Source organism: Chenopodium album, chromosome 20, assembly GCF_948465745.1.
Source record: "Chenopodium album chromosome 20, dcCheAlbu1.1, whole genome shotgun sequence".
NCBI classification, from domain to species: domain Eukaryota; kingdom Viridiplantae; phylum Streptophyta; class Magnoliopsida; order Caryophyllales; family Amaranthaceae; genus Chenopodium; species Chenopodium album.
In genome coordinates this window covers 39,830,667-39,846,076 of record NC_137853.1, presented here as the reverse complement: position 1 = coordinate 39,846,076, position 15,410 = coordinate 39,830,667, and the positions used below count along the sequence as shown (strand labels likewise).

The 15,410-nt window shown below is 33.1% G+C and overlaps 1 protein-coding gene across 1 annotated transcript; it reads right to left on the bottom strand.

The window, feature by feature from the left end:
• Positions 1-5,700: 5,700 nt before the first annotated feature.
• On the bottom strand, positions 5,701-11,088 carry LOC145597664 (uncharacterized). Its single transcript, XM_081653884.1, has 4 exons — positions 10,733-11,088; positions 9,283-10,623; positions 8,968-9,190; positions 5,701-6,988 (listed from the first exon to the last, which is right to left on the bottom strand). The coding sequence occupies exons 1-4, from the start codon at positions 10,895-10,897 to the stop codon at positions 6,378-6,380; spliced, it is 2,340 nt and encodes a 779-aa protein (XP_081510010.1). The 5' UTR covers positions 10,898-11,088; the 3' UTR covers positions 5,701-6,377.
• Between the last annotated feature and the right edge of the window lie 4,322 nt (positions 11,089-15,410).

Genomic DNA, 15,410 nt, shown 5'->3' with positions numbered 1-15,410 from the left:
TTAGCAATATATTAAAAACATATGTTGTCAGGTAACTCGAGTTACTCGGTCAAGGGTTACTTGAGTTACTCTTGACTGAGTAAGCCCTAAAGTAACCCCTAACCGAAGAACCCCTGACTGAGTAAGCCTCCAAGTAACCCGTGACCAAGTAACCCCTGATTGAGTAATCCCTCAAGTAACCCCATAAGTAATCTCTGACCGAGTAACCCCTCAAGTAACCCTTGACCGAATAACCCCTCACATAAACCCTGACCAAGTAATCTTTGACCGAACCCCTCAAGTAAACCCCTGACCGAGTAACCCCTACCGAGCCCCTCAAGTAACCCCTGACCGAGTAACTCGGGTAACCTACAACTAAGTAACTCGAGTAATCTCTGTCACACGGTGTGGCCAGTCACATATAAAAATTTGTGATCAAGTTATCAAATATGATCTACGAAATATTTAAGGATGAAGAGAAATTACACAAATTATAGAGGGAAATCAGGAAACTAGAGAAGTGAACTCCTCGTCTATACTCTTGGGTTGCAAAACAAAGGCCTGGTCCATAAGAATGGGCCTGTTCTTTTGCATTGTACATTTTTCGGTTTGACAAAGTCTTTTAATCGAACTTAAGAGGCCAATAAACAGTTTACGACTATCGATCTTTGATTTGTCATGAACCTACCATATTAAACAAAGTCAAAATTTTAGAGCTCAAATTAATTTACTCCATATTTGTTGTGGTAAGTTTCGTATCACTACATAATAAACCAAACAATAAAAAGTTACGGAGTAGTTACTATATGTGAAGGTTGAGAACAGATGGTTTCACCGAAAATTGGCATGCCTTTTTTTCTTAATCATCCCGTGCACCACAATATTCCGATGTAGTACAAGTACATACAGGTATTTATTACCATAAGCCTCTAAAGTATCACCAAGTTACCAGTCTAGTTTACCACTAAAAAAAGGGAATTGACTATTCATTGACTCCAAGTCAACTCTCAGTTCACCACTAGGATGGACCATCTTCTATTATCTTCACATGGAATTGGAATATAGACATTCCCCCTATATAAATAGCTTTAGGCCAACTTTAGTACTAACATGTACATTATCAAGACAACTAAACAGTGTACTAAGTTTGATTGTTTAAATTAAAGCAAACTTGACTAGAATCCATGTTTGATTAGCTCTATTCTAACCCAAGAAAGGGACCATCCAAGGCCTCTCTATTGCATTCAATACAATTAATATATGTGAGCCCAAAATCCATAAGTTGGGTTAGCATCAAACCATATATCTATAAAAAGGACCTATTTTTGATAAAGTGCCTAGCTAAGTATGAATTTGACAACTATGTACTATAATGTAAAAGGACTGTATTTAATATAATTAATGTAAAATGGTCCATTTTTTAGACAAACATGGTCACTAAATAATGAAACTTTTAAAGTAAAAAAATTTGTACAGTACCTGGTTTTTGGTCCTGGCTTTAATATACTAATACACCAATAAAAAACTTTTAAATTATTTTTATAAAATAATTTTTAGGTTTTCTAAAAAAAAAAATTTATACAAATTATTTTTTTACCTATTTGGAAGGGGGCAAAGAAATTAATGAAATTTGTACTAGAGAGGGACAAGAAAGGATAATGTTGGATAACTATAGTTGTCAATAATATTGCATGGAAACGACATAGGCAAGCTGTCAAAATTGGGCCAGAGAACTTATAATGGACTCAATTAAGTTAGTGTATAATGAAAGGCCCATGTTCTTGGATGAGAATATTCCCATTATTATTTCACATTATCTTCTCTAGCTTTCTATTTCCTTTCCTTTTTCTTTTCTTTCTTTCTTTCTTTCTTTTTTTTTTTTTTTTTTTTTTTTTTTTTTTTTTTTTTTTTAATTTTAATTTTAAATAGAAAAAAAAAAAAGGCAGTACTAGGTGGTGTTCTTTTTTTTCTTCCATAAAAAGGGTTGTGTCTCTACTGTTATATCTTTTGCTTCAAAAAAAAAAAAAAAAAAAGAGTGGTGTTCTGTTTTTAGTTTTCATTCATTTGTTATATTTATTTCATCAAAATTGTAATTTATAATACATACACCAAACAATAAAACCAAAGGGTGACTCAAGGTGTTAAAATATTGATTTTGACTACATAATGTAATGTGTACTTTAGGTCAAAAGTTGTAATGTGCACAAGAGATTTAGCAAAGATTATTAAGAAAATAAAGTCAAATTTATTCTTTGTAATGTATGTATAATATTTTGTATTTTATACACCATCCTTCATATTATATTATCCAGTAACATGTGAGTTGTAACTAGTTATCTCACATCGATATTCGATAATATACAAGTATGAAATTGGAGTACAATCACATATCTACACCAACAATACAATCACTATCTCCATTTCAAACTAGTGTATACAAGTATTATTTTCCACAAAAAATATGAAATGTATGTTCTTCCTTTAGCTTCTTTCGAATGGAGTGTATGATCCTGCCAATAAAGACTTTTAACTTCTGCCAATATATATGTGTATTTGTTATGGTGGTCTTATCAAATTGGGACGGTCAAATGTTATCATTTTGTGTATGGTCATTATCAACAATTGTTGACATGGAAAAAGAGTAGAGCTTGGACCAATCTAAGAGATGAATTATGAGTTAGACAGAGGGACTCATTTCATAATTAACTACATGTAGGGTATTTTGGATTAAAAAAAAAACAGAAATATAATATCCTTTCACTATTCCAATTTGTTTAATTATTTGCACTATTTTTTGTATTTGTATGGTACATGGTTTGAGCGCGTAATTCATTCAAGTTTCATATACGAAGTATTAAGCTTGTAGTACTTATATAGTAAAATACAAATTAAAATTAAGTAGTTCGATTTTCTTATTATCTTCTTAGAGTTTTAAATTAACTTATCATTATTTTTAGTAATACGAATAGAATAAAAGGTAAAGTATAACTTCAATATCATTATACATTACACGAATAAACACAACGAGTCAATGACCAACATTGTCTATCCAATCAGAAATAGATTATCGCTCAAACTAGGATAAAATGTGACGGTTCTTATAACTATTGTTAGACTAACATATCTCTAGGCTTTTACCTAAATAACTTTTTAGCTTAGTTACTTCGTTCAATCTTGTCAAATCAGAATATTACTTGACTCGTACATTATTAGTAAAAATCTTAGAATACATCCAACCTTAGTAATTGGCAATCACTTTTGCTTTTGTAAAAAATGGAAGGAATATAATTTTGTAGGTGAAAAAGAGACAAAGAAGGGTCCTTCTTATTCATAATTGAGGAAAAATAAAATATGGGCTTGTATTGTTTGAATGTAACGACATTAAAATGCGGTTTACTGTCCCACATGTGTAAGAGTAACAAGGAAGATAGAATCGTGCATCAATTTTGCATATTCAATACACCTATATTCAATTGCCCCCATAATTTTTTTTATTTTTCATAATTTTTTCTCATACCATAAAATGGCCCCTTTACTTTCACGTTCACAATTCATTTACCCTAATTTTTTTGCTTGTCAATTAAATGTCCTATCAACTTAAATCTTGCTCCTTTTGTTCCAAAATTTTGCATTATAGTCATATCTTATATGGACTATTTTTTTTCCCCTAATACATATATATATATATATATATATATATATATATATATATATATATATATATATATATATATATATATATATATATATATATATATATTGATTTCATAATAATCGCAACACTTAGCAACACATGTCAACGCACAACTTTGATCATTAAAATGTGTAATTATATAATATTAAGAAATATATTAATATAATGAAAATATACATGCACTTTCCAACCATGTGGTTGGAGATTTAATCCCCATTAGTGACAAATCCGACAATTGGGAGGGGGGGAGGGTGTTAAGATTCCCTTACTTTCCCCCCACTCTCCCAAATTGTCTAGCTTGCTAACCCAGGTCGGGTTGACCTATGAGGGGTTCCGGCCTGACAAGGCCCATCATCTTACAGTCTTACCTACAAAATAAAATGTTGGTATAGTCAAAAGTAAACTTGTGAATAGTACAAAAGTCAAATTATTACGATTATCACAAAACGAAGGGAGTATATTATAAACAAATGTCGGTACTCCATATATTAAATATTTTCACCTTAACGTATATTTTCATCACATCAACAGTTCATAGCAACTCCTGCCCTAGTAAATCATACAAGTATTAATAACCAACATTGTGCATTAACAATTCTGCCAACATTTATTTTCAAAGCAATGGAGTAAATTTTAACCATTTTCGTAAGAGCCAAATCCAATAGAACATACAGTAGAGAGTATTGAATAAAAAATAGTAGTAGTAACAAAATGATGGCACATTTATGTGAAGCCAATGATGGGTAAATTTTTCACAGAGAAGAATGGTGTGCAACTCCCCTAGGCTAGGCTAGGCTATGTGTGGCATAATACAAATGTATGAGATCTGACTTTTAGAGTATGGTATCCCCTGGTTTATGGTATGGTAACCTTTTTTTTTCTGCTCAGTTAGCATGTGAGAAAGGCTATGATTGTAAGTTCAGTGGAGTATATATATATGTATATTGTATTGTACTCATATTGTGTTAATTTCTTCTGCCTATGTTACATCCCTCTCTTCTCTTTTTCTATCTTTGACTTGTTTTTGGTGTTTTGGATTTGTTCTTTGAATGAGGATATAGTAGTATTTAGTTTGGTTTGAATTTGAATATGATTGCATTTCATTATAATGGATGAAAGCTATATATGTTGTTTGAGGTGTAACAAATTAAATCATTTGTGTACATTAGTTATTTCTTCTATGTTTCATGATGATCTTTTGAAGGATATAATAATTCTTGTCCTTAATTCATGATTTATTTGTCTAACTATCATTGAGGCTATGAATTTTTATTTTATAATCATTGACTTTATTTTGGTAAGTTACTATGTGTTTGTATAATTAATGGGATGCTCAATTATCTTTGCCATTGTAAACTAGACATAGTAGTATATTAGGTTACAATGACTATTTTAATCTTACAAATAAGATAGTAATTATAAACCATATGTAGTTTTATGCTCAAATAATTTTATTCATTTTTTAAAACTATTTTTACCTAATTAAATGCATCTTAGAATTTGCAAGTGGGAGTGAATGAAGGATGATAATGAACTTTCACTCAATCCATTCTCAACCTCCTTCAATGATGATAATGATTGATTCATACATTCTTTGTTTCAAATTAGTTGACAAAATATTTTATCAGTTTACAAATACCTAAATTTATTTGCACATATTAATTCTAATATTGAAAGAAATGGACATGAATATAGTTTTTTTTTTTTTTCCCCTTATATATAAATCATACACTACTATTGAACATAATTTATAGTTATTATCAATCAAAAATCAAAATGTATCAACTCATTTAAAGCGAGGTAGTATATATACTGACAAACGTAAGCTTGAGACTAAATTAGGTAATTAGGTTTAGAGAGAACGTGGTAAAGTAATCATCATTGAAGGAGGTTGAGAAGGTAGAACAAACTCAAATGGGGGAATTCAGAGTTGAGCGCACGAGCCATGACAGGGCTAAAAAGAAAAGGGGCCATGCCTTTCTAATAAATCCACAACAAGTATCGTGCAACAAAATGAGCAGGGGATATAAGCTTCAACCTCACTCTGTCATTTCCATAATCTTTATCACAACCAACACTAATACAAATTACAAATTGTTAATAATACAACTACTACTCATCATTACAAATCTTTCTTACTTAGAGACAAAAAAAGTTAAAAACACATGGATTTCCAACATTTTTAATTATTAATCACCAAACATTAATCCTAATTGGACCCCACCTTGTTTTTTCTCTTTTTATTTTTCCATACAACCTTATGACACCATCTTCTGCCCTTTTCAGCTCACCCACATGCTCTTCACATGACACTTCCTTTATAATTATTTTTACTTAAAAAAAATCTCCTAATTACTTTACATTTTTCCAAAAAAAGAAAAAAAGAAAAAAAGTAAAAGAAAAAAGTGACCGTTAGATTTGCCTGGGTTTCAGCTGAGCCTACATTCTCAAATCTAAGTCCACAATTCCATAAAATTACCACCACAAAAAACCATGGGGGAGGAAAGCTTAAAAATTAAGTTAAAAAAATTAAATTAAAATTTACTCCTAATAATAATAAACTACCCAATAAGTGGAGGGGGCCCTTTTGATTAAAAATAAAGTAAAAAAAAAATAAAAACACTAAACAGAAAAAGCGCGCCAAAAGCTGCTCTTTATCTCCACTCTTTGCAAATTTTCTAATTTTGTCGCTTTTCCCGCGCTTTTAGAAAACTAACTTCCTACAAGGTGCTTGAAGTTCCATACTTTTACCAGCAAAGGTAGCGAGATCTCGGATGGTTTCGCCGATTAGATCCTTGAATATCATCCGTTCGATGTCAAGAACCGCCTCGGACATCTCCACCGGAGTATCAGCCCATCCATTTATTGAATCCTCAGCTAAGTCCTTTTTTAGCACCCCACATATGACCTCGAAGAGGTCCTCTGATGGACCTTGCTCACGGATTTTTTGGAATTCCGACCAAATTTGCTCCAATGCTGATCTCCCGGAGGCTGAATTTGAGATTGATATCAATTTCCAAGGAGGGAGTTGTCTGTTTCGATCAAGGATTTCCGTGATGGTATCGAAAATGAGCTTCCTTTGAAGAATAGAAGCCTTGGACTTGTCTTTATTGCCTCTAATTGAACTTTGCTTCTCTAGTAACAGAAATAAGTTAGTGTTGTCTTCTGGTAGGTAATTTGATGCTCTGAGTACCTCTGAAACATAGCTGAATTCTGAGTCGTCTGATGAATCAATGTCATGATCAAGTTTTGATAATTGGATTATTGAAGATGGGCTCCACAATAGTTCATCTTCCAATTCCATAACTACTTGATCTGGTAATCAGAAATGAAGAGATAATTATTATTAAGTCAGGGATTCAGTCCAAAGTACTCCCAAAAATTCATAAAAGTAAGATTAATACACAATAAATATCTAAAAAAAGGACCATAAATAGGATTTTTCATAAACATAAGGCTCAAGAAATTGAATGCGACAGTTATCATGTCAGTTGGAAGAAATTTGAGCAGAAAATCTTCATCAAAATATTAAAGATCCTCAACCACTCTACACAGAACATTCATCTTTGTACATTAATCTCGTTTATTACCATTTCAATGGAGGTCTAATCTGTATCCTACACATGTTTACCTAATCTAGCTAACAAAGAAAATGAAAAGGCCTTGGGCTTTGGTAATCCTACTACTGTAGCTAAATTCCTTATTGATGTTACATACGAGTACAATTAAATGAAAATCACATGAAAACACAACTATTAATACTGTATGCTTTTTAAGTACCCACCTCCCCAACCATGAGGTATGAATTTGTTCACTTTGGGTTAATTTTCCATTTATCACCCTAAATAGTTCGCCATTCCTTGTGTTTTCAAGTACCGACCTCCCAACCATGAGGTTTGTATTCGTTCTTAATTTATTATCATGGCCTCCCTCCGAATCACCCCCTTTAAAAAATAAGGCTATAGAGATAACAAATAAAGCTAAAAGAAAGGATTGGAAGTACATTCATAACAGTACCACACCACCACAGTACCACCAAAGAAGGCCAACAGTAAAAGTTTATAAATGAGTAATTATAAAGTAAAGTATGATTTATATCTAAATTAAATCTAATACTGTAGAGTATTTATCTTTTGTTTTTATAGATACAGATGAAAAAAAAAAAAAAGAGAGAAAGAGAGCAGCCCACGTGATGGGATCAGGTGATCATGTGTGGGTTTAAGGCTGCCCTGCTACTTTAATTTAACCCAGAAACAACCCCACTGGCCACTAATCTCAGCAAACATAAAACCCCTTCTTTACCCTGATTGGCTCTATTTATCAGATTGAATTGGATCACTTAATTGCCAGTCTGTTTTTTTAGCATCTTCACCAATGAATATACCACCCTCTTTCTTAAGATCAGCAACTTAATTAAACTCCATTCTCTAGTACTAACTCTCATTCATTTTACCTTAATTAATAATCATTGACTACCGACTAATACGAGGATTACATCGATATCAATGCTAACCCAATTGACCAAGCTTTTAATGAGTTTAAGGTATGTGACCAAGGAATTTATACTTGTACTTTATACCCAATACGGAGTATTAAGTAAACCGTATAACATAACATAGCGGTCGTTTCTAATTGTTCGTTTATTTGATACGTGTCACAATATCAATTGATTAACCGAACATAATCATCTCTTATCCCAATAACTTACAAGAATTAACTATTAGATCACAATTAATACTCAATCAATTAAGAGAATTTATCTAAAACTTGCATGTGCATTAATAATCCAACCTCTAACATGTTCATTCCTTTCTCTTGATTGATTGGAATCTTTTAATTCTTAAGAATTACGCTACAATCACTACATTCGTTCATAAAAATCGGTCAAATTACTAGTTTAGATTATACTGTTAAAATTAAATCAATACTAGTACAAAGTATCAAGACGGTAATTTCTTGATAATTATGATAGGAGGCAGATTACAGTTGTAGGGCCGTAAAAGTACGATTTATAATGGATTTTCATAACATGTTCATTGCAGATTCAGTACGTAAGCGTGATCGTTACAGTGACAAGTGAGTAGTACTACTTGAAATGATATAACAAAGATTTCCTTAAAGAACTCATTAAAAACCCCCCAATCTTACGTAACAAAAATCATGAGTTGTGTTTTGTTAAGAGGACAAATCGTGTGAATAAAACATGTAAAAACAGCTATGAAACGTCATCATCAAAAGTCAAAAACATAATGCGAAGTTAGTAACAACGGTTTTAAAGTGTGTAATGTGTATACCTTTGAAATCAATGGTACGTTTTTTAACAGGGGACGGTGACGACTCATCCTCTTTGTAAAATGATGAGTCCAGCACCGATACTGGACTCGGTTGCTGTAACTCCGCCGAGTTTGAGTTTGAGTTTGAGTTCGAGTTTGCAGTTATCTCAGCTATGCTGTGCAACAGCTTATCACACCTCTCTAGTAGATTCCGTCCATCTCTATACTCATCTCCCCTCCATCGCTGCAAAGATTAATCAATTAATTATGATTAGAAAGAAATCTTAATAATGTAATTAAGATTTAAACATGATTAAATTAAAATTGTAATGTTACCTCGTTGTCGGTATGTGAGGAAGTACTAAAACTACTTTCGGAAATAGTCGTAGATGCTTCATCCTCAGCAAATGAAGGACCACTAAAGATCCTCTCTCCCTGACAATTCTCCACCGTTGATCGCCGATTACGAGGCGACCGATTCACCGTCTGATCACACCGCCTTGTAGGAGTCATCTTCGGTGAATGAACAGGCGAATGTTGCGAAACTCTGCTACTACTTGATGTCGTCGTCGTTGTCGTTTCATTGCTTCTCCTCTGCGTTTCGACGCTTAATGGACCGCCTTTTCGTCGAACCGAAGGACTGGAACTTCGGTTCTCATTCCTCCCCGGCGACCTCATCGGACTTCTCGCCGGTCTCTCTCTCCTCGGACTCTCGCCGGAGGAAGCATTATTCACATTCCTCCGACGATTATTCACCGGAGACCTCGCCGGCCTCATCAAAACAACTGGAGATTCTTCCTCCGATGAGAATCTCCGGTTGTTGCGAGAATTAGTTGTTGTAGCAGTTGATGAATGTAGAAGGCCTTTAAGCTGGAGAGCTTCTAGAATGTGCTTAAGAGTTTCTAGATCCTTCAATGGCTCATCGATTCCTCTCATTCTCATCCGCCGTCCGATTTCGCCGTAAATCGAAACCGCCGCTTGATGTTGCTGCTGTTGCTTCACCGGAAGTTCCGGCGGAAAAAAATCCGCCGTATCATAATAACTCTTCCTTTCCACCATTAATCTCCTCTGATTATTATTATTACTGAAATTATTAACATTATTATTTTTTATTTTCTGAATATTATTAATTTTTCCGCCATTGTTGTTCTGGTTTCGAGTGATACCAGGTTTTTGATCCGATTTTCTCTCTCCTATAACTTCATTTATGGTTGTTACAGGAGAGAGAAAGCTCGGAGTATCAAAAAACCGATAATCTCTCGATCTAGACTCAGAAGCCGATCTACGAAGCTCAACCTTCTTCTCCGGAGTCTCACCGGAAGAGCTCGGAAGCTGTTCGAGTCCCATAAGCCGAGCAATAACGCTCGGAGACTGCCGCTGATTATCTCTCGCGTCATCGGCAGCGGAGGCGGAAGTGGAGACAGTGTTGATTCGAATCTCTCGCGGTCGAAGTTCGCCTTTGGCGTCGGTAATTGCTCGACTGTCAAGCGAGAGCCTCGGAGCTTCTCGGTTGAACTTCCATGGCGATGATTTTACCGACTCCGTCGTTGAGTTTGGCGTCGCCGGTACACTTTCCGGCGCCGGTGATTGAGGTTTCTGCTTCGGCTTCTCAGAGTCCGTCGATAATGGCGGAGGAGATCCAACGATTGAGATTGATTCTGATGCAGAATCACCAGCCTAGTTCATCAAATTACACCAAAAATTACTCAATCAATTCTCAATTAATCAATCAATAAATCAAAACTAATGAAGAAATTCATCTCATCAAATCAAATGAAATTATTACCGTAGAAGAGATAGAAGGAGGAAGACGTTTAGGATAAAGGCGTTTTCCAGAAAGAAGATGATTACGATCAAAGAGGTTGAAGAAACCAGCCATACAACCTCCCATATGCTTCTCGATTTGCTTCTCTAAGTTCTGGTCATGGATTGTTATCCCTGTCGTCGTCATTTTCTCTCTCTAAAACCACCTACACTCTCTCTTTCTCTCTCTAAAACCTCCTTGAAGAAATCAGAAAACCACCATTGAAATTTCTGAGTTTCTTTTTCTTCACATTCTCTCTCTAGAAAAATGAATACAGTCTCTCTCACTCTTTCTCTCTCTAGTTCACTGAGTTTTTAGTGTGTGTGATTTTGGGTTATGAGAATTTCACGGCTTTATCGTTAACTCCCGCTTTTCGGGTCTTTTAAAGGGTCTTACGAGGTGAACCTCTGAAAGAGAATCCCTAAAATACCCTTGTAATGTGGAGTGGAGAGAATAAAACGGAGGGGTAGTTTAGGAAGATGGGATTTAGGAATTGGGCTTTTTCCGTGGGTGATGCTCAATTGAATAGTGAACGTGTCAGAGTCCAACTTCCTTGAGACTTGAGTTGCGAAAAGTTTGACCCTTTTTTACCCTCTTCCATTTTTACTCCCTAATCTCTATGTTTTCATAAGTTTTTTTTACTACTGTATGTCTATATCCATTTTAAATTATATACAACGATTAATATTTTTAACTACCTTCAATTTCTATATCTTTAATTTTTTTCGATTTAAATTATTACTTCGTAATGATTCATACTAAGCAGAGTAGGTTAGGGTTCAATTGAACAAAGCATATATATTTCAACAAAACATAGCAGCTCAAAAGAACGAGATCTATTTAATGTTTTAAATGTATATTTTGTACGGAGTACTCCCTATTAGATTATTATGTTACAAGTAACAGAAAAATAGATGAAAACTAAGGACATGTTCACTTCAGCTTAATTTCAGTTCAATTCAGTTCAGCTCCAATCAGTTCATTTCAGTTCAGCTCCTAATTGTCTTCTCTCATAAAATATTCATTTCAACTCTATTCAATTCAGCTCCAATCGGATCAATTCAGCTTATGATAAAGACTCATAAATTAGCTAGGGTGAAAGATGGTTATATACAAATAAAATAAAACAAAAGTGAAAAAAAAAAAAAAAACAAATAAATACAGAAATGGGTTAAACTTAATAAAATTGAAGTAGTCCTTGAAGAGTGGGCAGTAAAATATAATTTACGGTGGAGGGGAGCAAAAAGTGATGGGAAAATGAAGGTTTTGTCCTACTGAAGAGGATGAAAACCCCAAATGTCGTATATAGTGTATGTATTTGTGTCTTGTTCAGGGTTAACGGTTATGCATGATTGCATGAAGCATAAATAAATGTGGACAGATAAACTTTATCTTACCGCAAAATTTTACGATTTGTTGAGAATAAGGTGATTTATGACTTGTGAGTCAGAGGAAGGAAACATGGGTAGTAGATTGATGAAGAGATAACTTGATAATCTCAACAAATTTTGGTGCATCTATGAACTCATCATGTCTATATTTGGTGAGATTGGATTGTGCACGAAAACCTTTTGCACATTCCCTAGTTTTAAGTGAAGTTTTGTGTATTTTTGGGAATTTTAGAAGGTTGTCTTTCGAGGATGATTGTTCAAATTTGCTTGTTTTACTTATAATTGCCATGTTAATTTGAGTTCTAATGTAGTCATTTGCCTTCTTGGTTCAATGGATCAAAAGTTGAATGGTCTAATTTGTTTTTTGTTACCATGTTTAAAAAATATCATTGTCATCAGTAGGGTTGAGGGTATCTCGATCTTTTGAAATTTTATTATAACTATTTAACTAGAGGTGTTATGTTCTTAGAAACAAGTCTATGAGCAATTAGATCTTATATTCTGCGGTCTAAGGACTTTATACTAAAATAAAGTTCAATAAACAATTTTAATACATATAAAACTCTCTCTTTTTTTATTTTAAATCCAATATATAAAACTCCTGGTCATTCATGGATTATTCTTCATTTTCTTTTTAGCAAATTTGTACTCTATTATTCTTTTATACTCCGTAAGTAGCCATTTTGACAAAATTTTATCCTTTTTTTTATTTTATTTTTTTAATTTGATGTTTGTATATCGTATGAGTTACAAAAATTATTCTATTGAACTGTTTTAATAAACTTTCATTTGTAAACTATATATACTTCACTTGCATTGCTTTCTTGTATTGATCAAAACTTGTGTGAATCCACTTACTATGTAATTGACAATACATGGCTTGTAATAATATTTTAGAATAGACTACACTTCTTCCCTTTTTTTTTTTGACAAAGAATAGACTAATACACTTCTTGGCAAAATTCTTAGCTCAAAATTGATTAGGACTATCTTAATTAGTCATACAATAAAAGACTATTTAGTCAATGTCTCTCACTCTCTCCTGTTTAATTTCTCAAATGAAAGGGTCAGAAAGAGTAATACATACGGCTAAGCATTAGTCCGACTCCTCAATCGACACATATTCCAATGTGCATTGGACAATTCTACACTTTCATTAATTCACAATGAATGGTACGATTAGGACAATAAACATGATAACATGAACTCATGAATAGCACAATACGTTTGTTTGTTGAATATGTTGATGCAAGGAAAGATAATAGAGAAAGGGAGAAGTCATAATTTCAATCACGTGGAAGGTAATGAAATGAAGGAATGGAAGAAATAAGATTAGGCAACCCGTGAAGCGTTACCCGTATAAAGTTCCCGGATATCGGTAACGCCGATAATTGTACTAGCCCACTTTGGCACGTGGCATGATTTACTTTTTGATGGCTACAATTTGAACGAACCAAAGAAATTCAACTATTTCTATCATGTTGATTATATGGACCAAGCTATATATCTTTGCATATCGCATCACATTCCATAGGTTTGTCACTTTTACCATACTCTCTCTTTGATGCCAATAGTTCTACTGTACTTGTAGTAGCTAGAAGCTCGTGGCCATGGACACGTATACCAATTATTATTCTAGTAGCTAGAGCTCGTGGCCGTGGGTATGTGTACAATAAGTCACGTATTAGGATTCGTAATTTCATTATTGTTATTGTGAACAAAAAAATGTTGCTTTGTCTTGAAATACTTCATAGTTTGCATTGTTTCGACAAAGTCTCAATTGATATTTTGCTAGATTTGCTTCTGTTTAACTTTACACAGTACATCAAAATTTTATAACTTGTATATACATAAGAAATGAAAGATATTAGTAGTCACATGTGTGTCTTATATGCGATGCAAGAAAATTAATAGTACTTGTCAAAATAAAATAAAAAAAAATTAATATTACTTAGCTTGTCAAAAAAAAAAAAAAAAAAAATTCATTACAACTAATTAAGTTAGGACAAGAAGTGTTTCCTCTTTAATGTCTAGTTTTCGATCAATTATGAGGTTCAACTTCATGTGTTTATGTTACATTACTATCAAGTAGAAACTAGCCACTATAATTGTCACATGTTTGCCTTATTTGAAAATAATCATTCATGCATGATATAACATAGATATCGATAAGTTTTAATTTAAATCACACATTTAGAGAATGAGTGGTGGAAGTACGATAAGAAGACATAACTTAACTCTCTTTAGTAGAGAAGGAGAAACGATCTTCTATTTTTTTTTTTTTTTTAGTTTTATATACTCCGTGATAAGGTTATAACCACACATTCTCTACAAGTCCGAATTCAAGTAATCAAGCTAATTATCATATTAATGACGAGAGTATGTATTTAGCAAGATTTTCATGCAATGGATGTAAACATTATGCAATTAAAAACACAATTAGATGCTTCAAACTAAATAACTATTGGGCATAAACTCAATAGCTGAAATACAACGCCATTAATTCATCCAAGCAACATGGCCAACTTGCCAAATCAATGCCCTAATTAAAGAGTAACCTAAACAAGATCTTCTTGGGTTGCTCATACTAACAATTTCCTGTTTTGTGATATGATGCGTATTTAGTTTATCCCTTTTATCAAGATTTACTGTACTTAGTAGAATAATCATTTTTATTTAGACCTATATTAACTTGCTTGCGGTTTCAACATATGCTTACCTTATTATATAAAGATGCATGCACATTTTTATGTAAAGTCAATGATTTCTATATCTTGATGTTCACAAATTTGTAAACTCTTAGAGCAACAATTATAATTATTATTACTCGTACCATAATCTAAGTTATAACTCTTCAAACCTTATAAGTTATAATAATGCCTCGTCTTTAGCAAAGAATGCAATTAAAATCTAGAGTGATTAAGCAACAATGCAAAGATCTAGCAAGCATCAAAGCTAAAGCTAGCATCTTAAGTGAGCCTAATCAACTTGGATCCTTAAACTAATATCCAACGGTAAATTAGCTTTTAAGTAGTCGAATTCTTTTTTGGGTATACTTTTATCCACATGTAATTACTAAAAATCAAGACGAATTCTTGTATACTCTAATCTAATGCATTGGTAAATCAACCTATTTTGAAAAATAATATTAGTAATGAATTAACGATGAAGTTATGTGTCGTTTGATGTTTATAATTACAAGACAACAGGTATTTATTTATGTCAACATGATAATTACTATGTATACCTTCTTATAATTAAATTTTAAA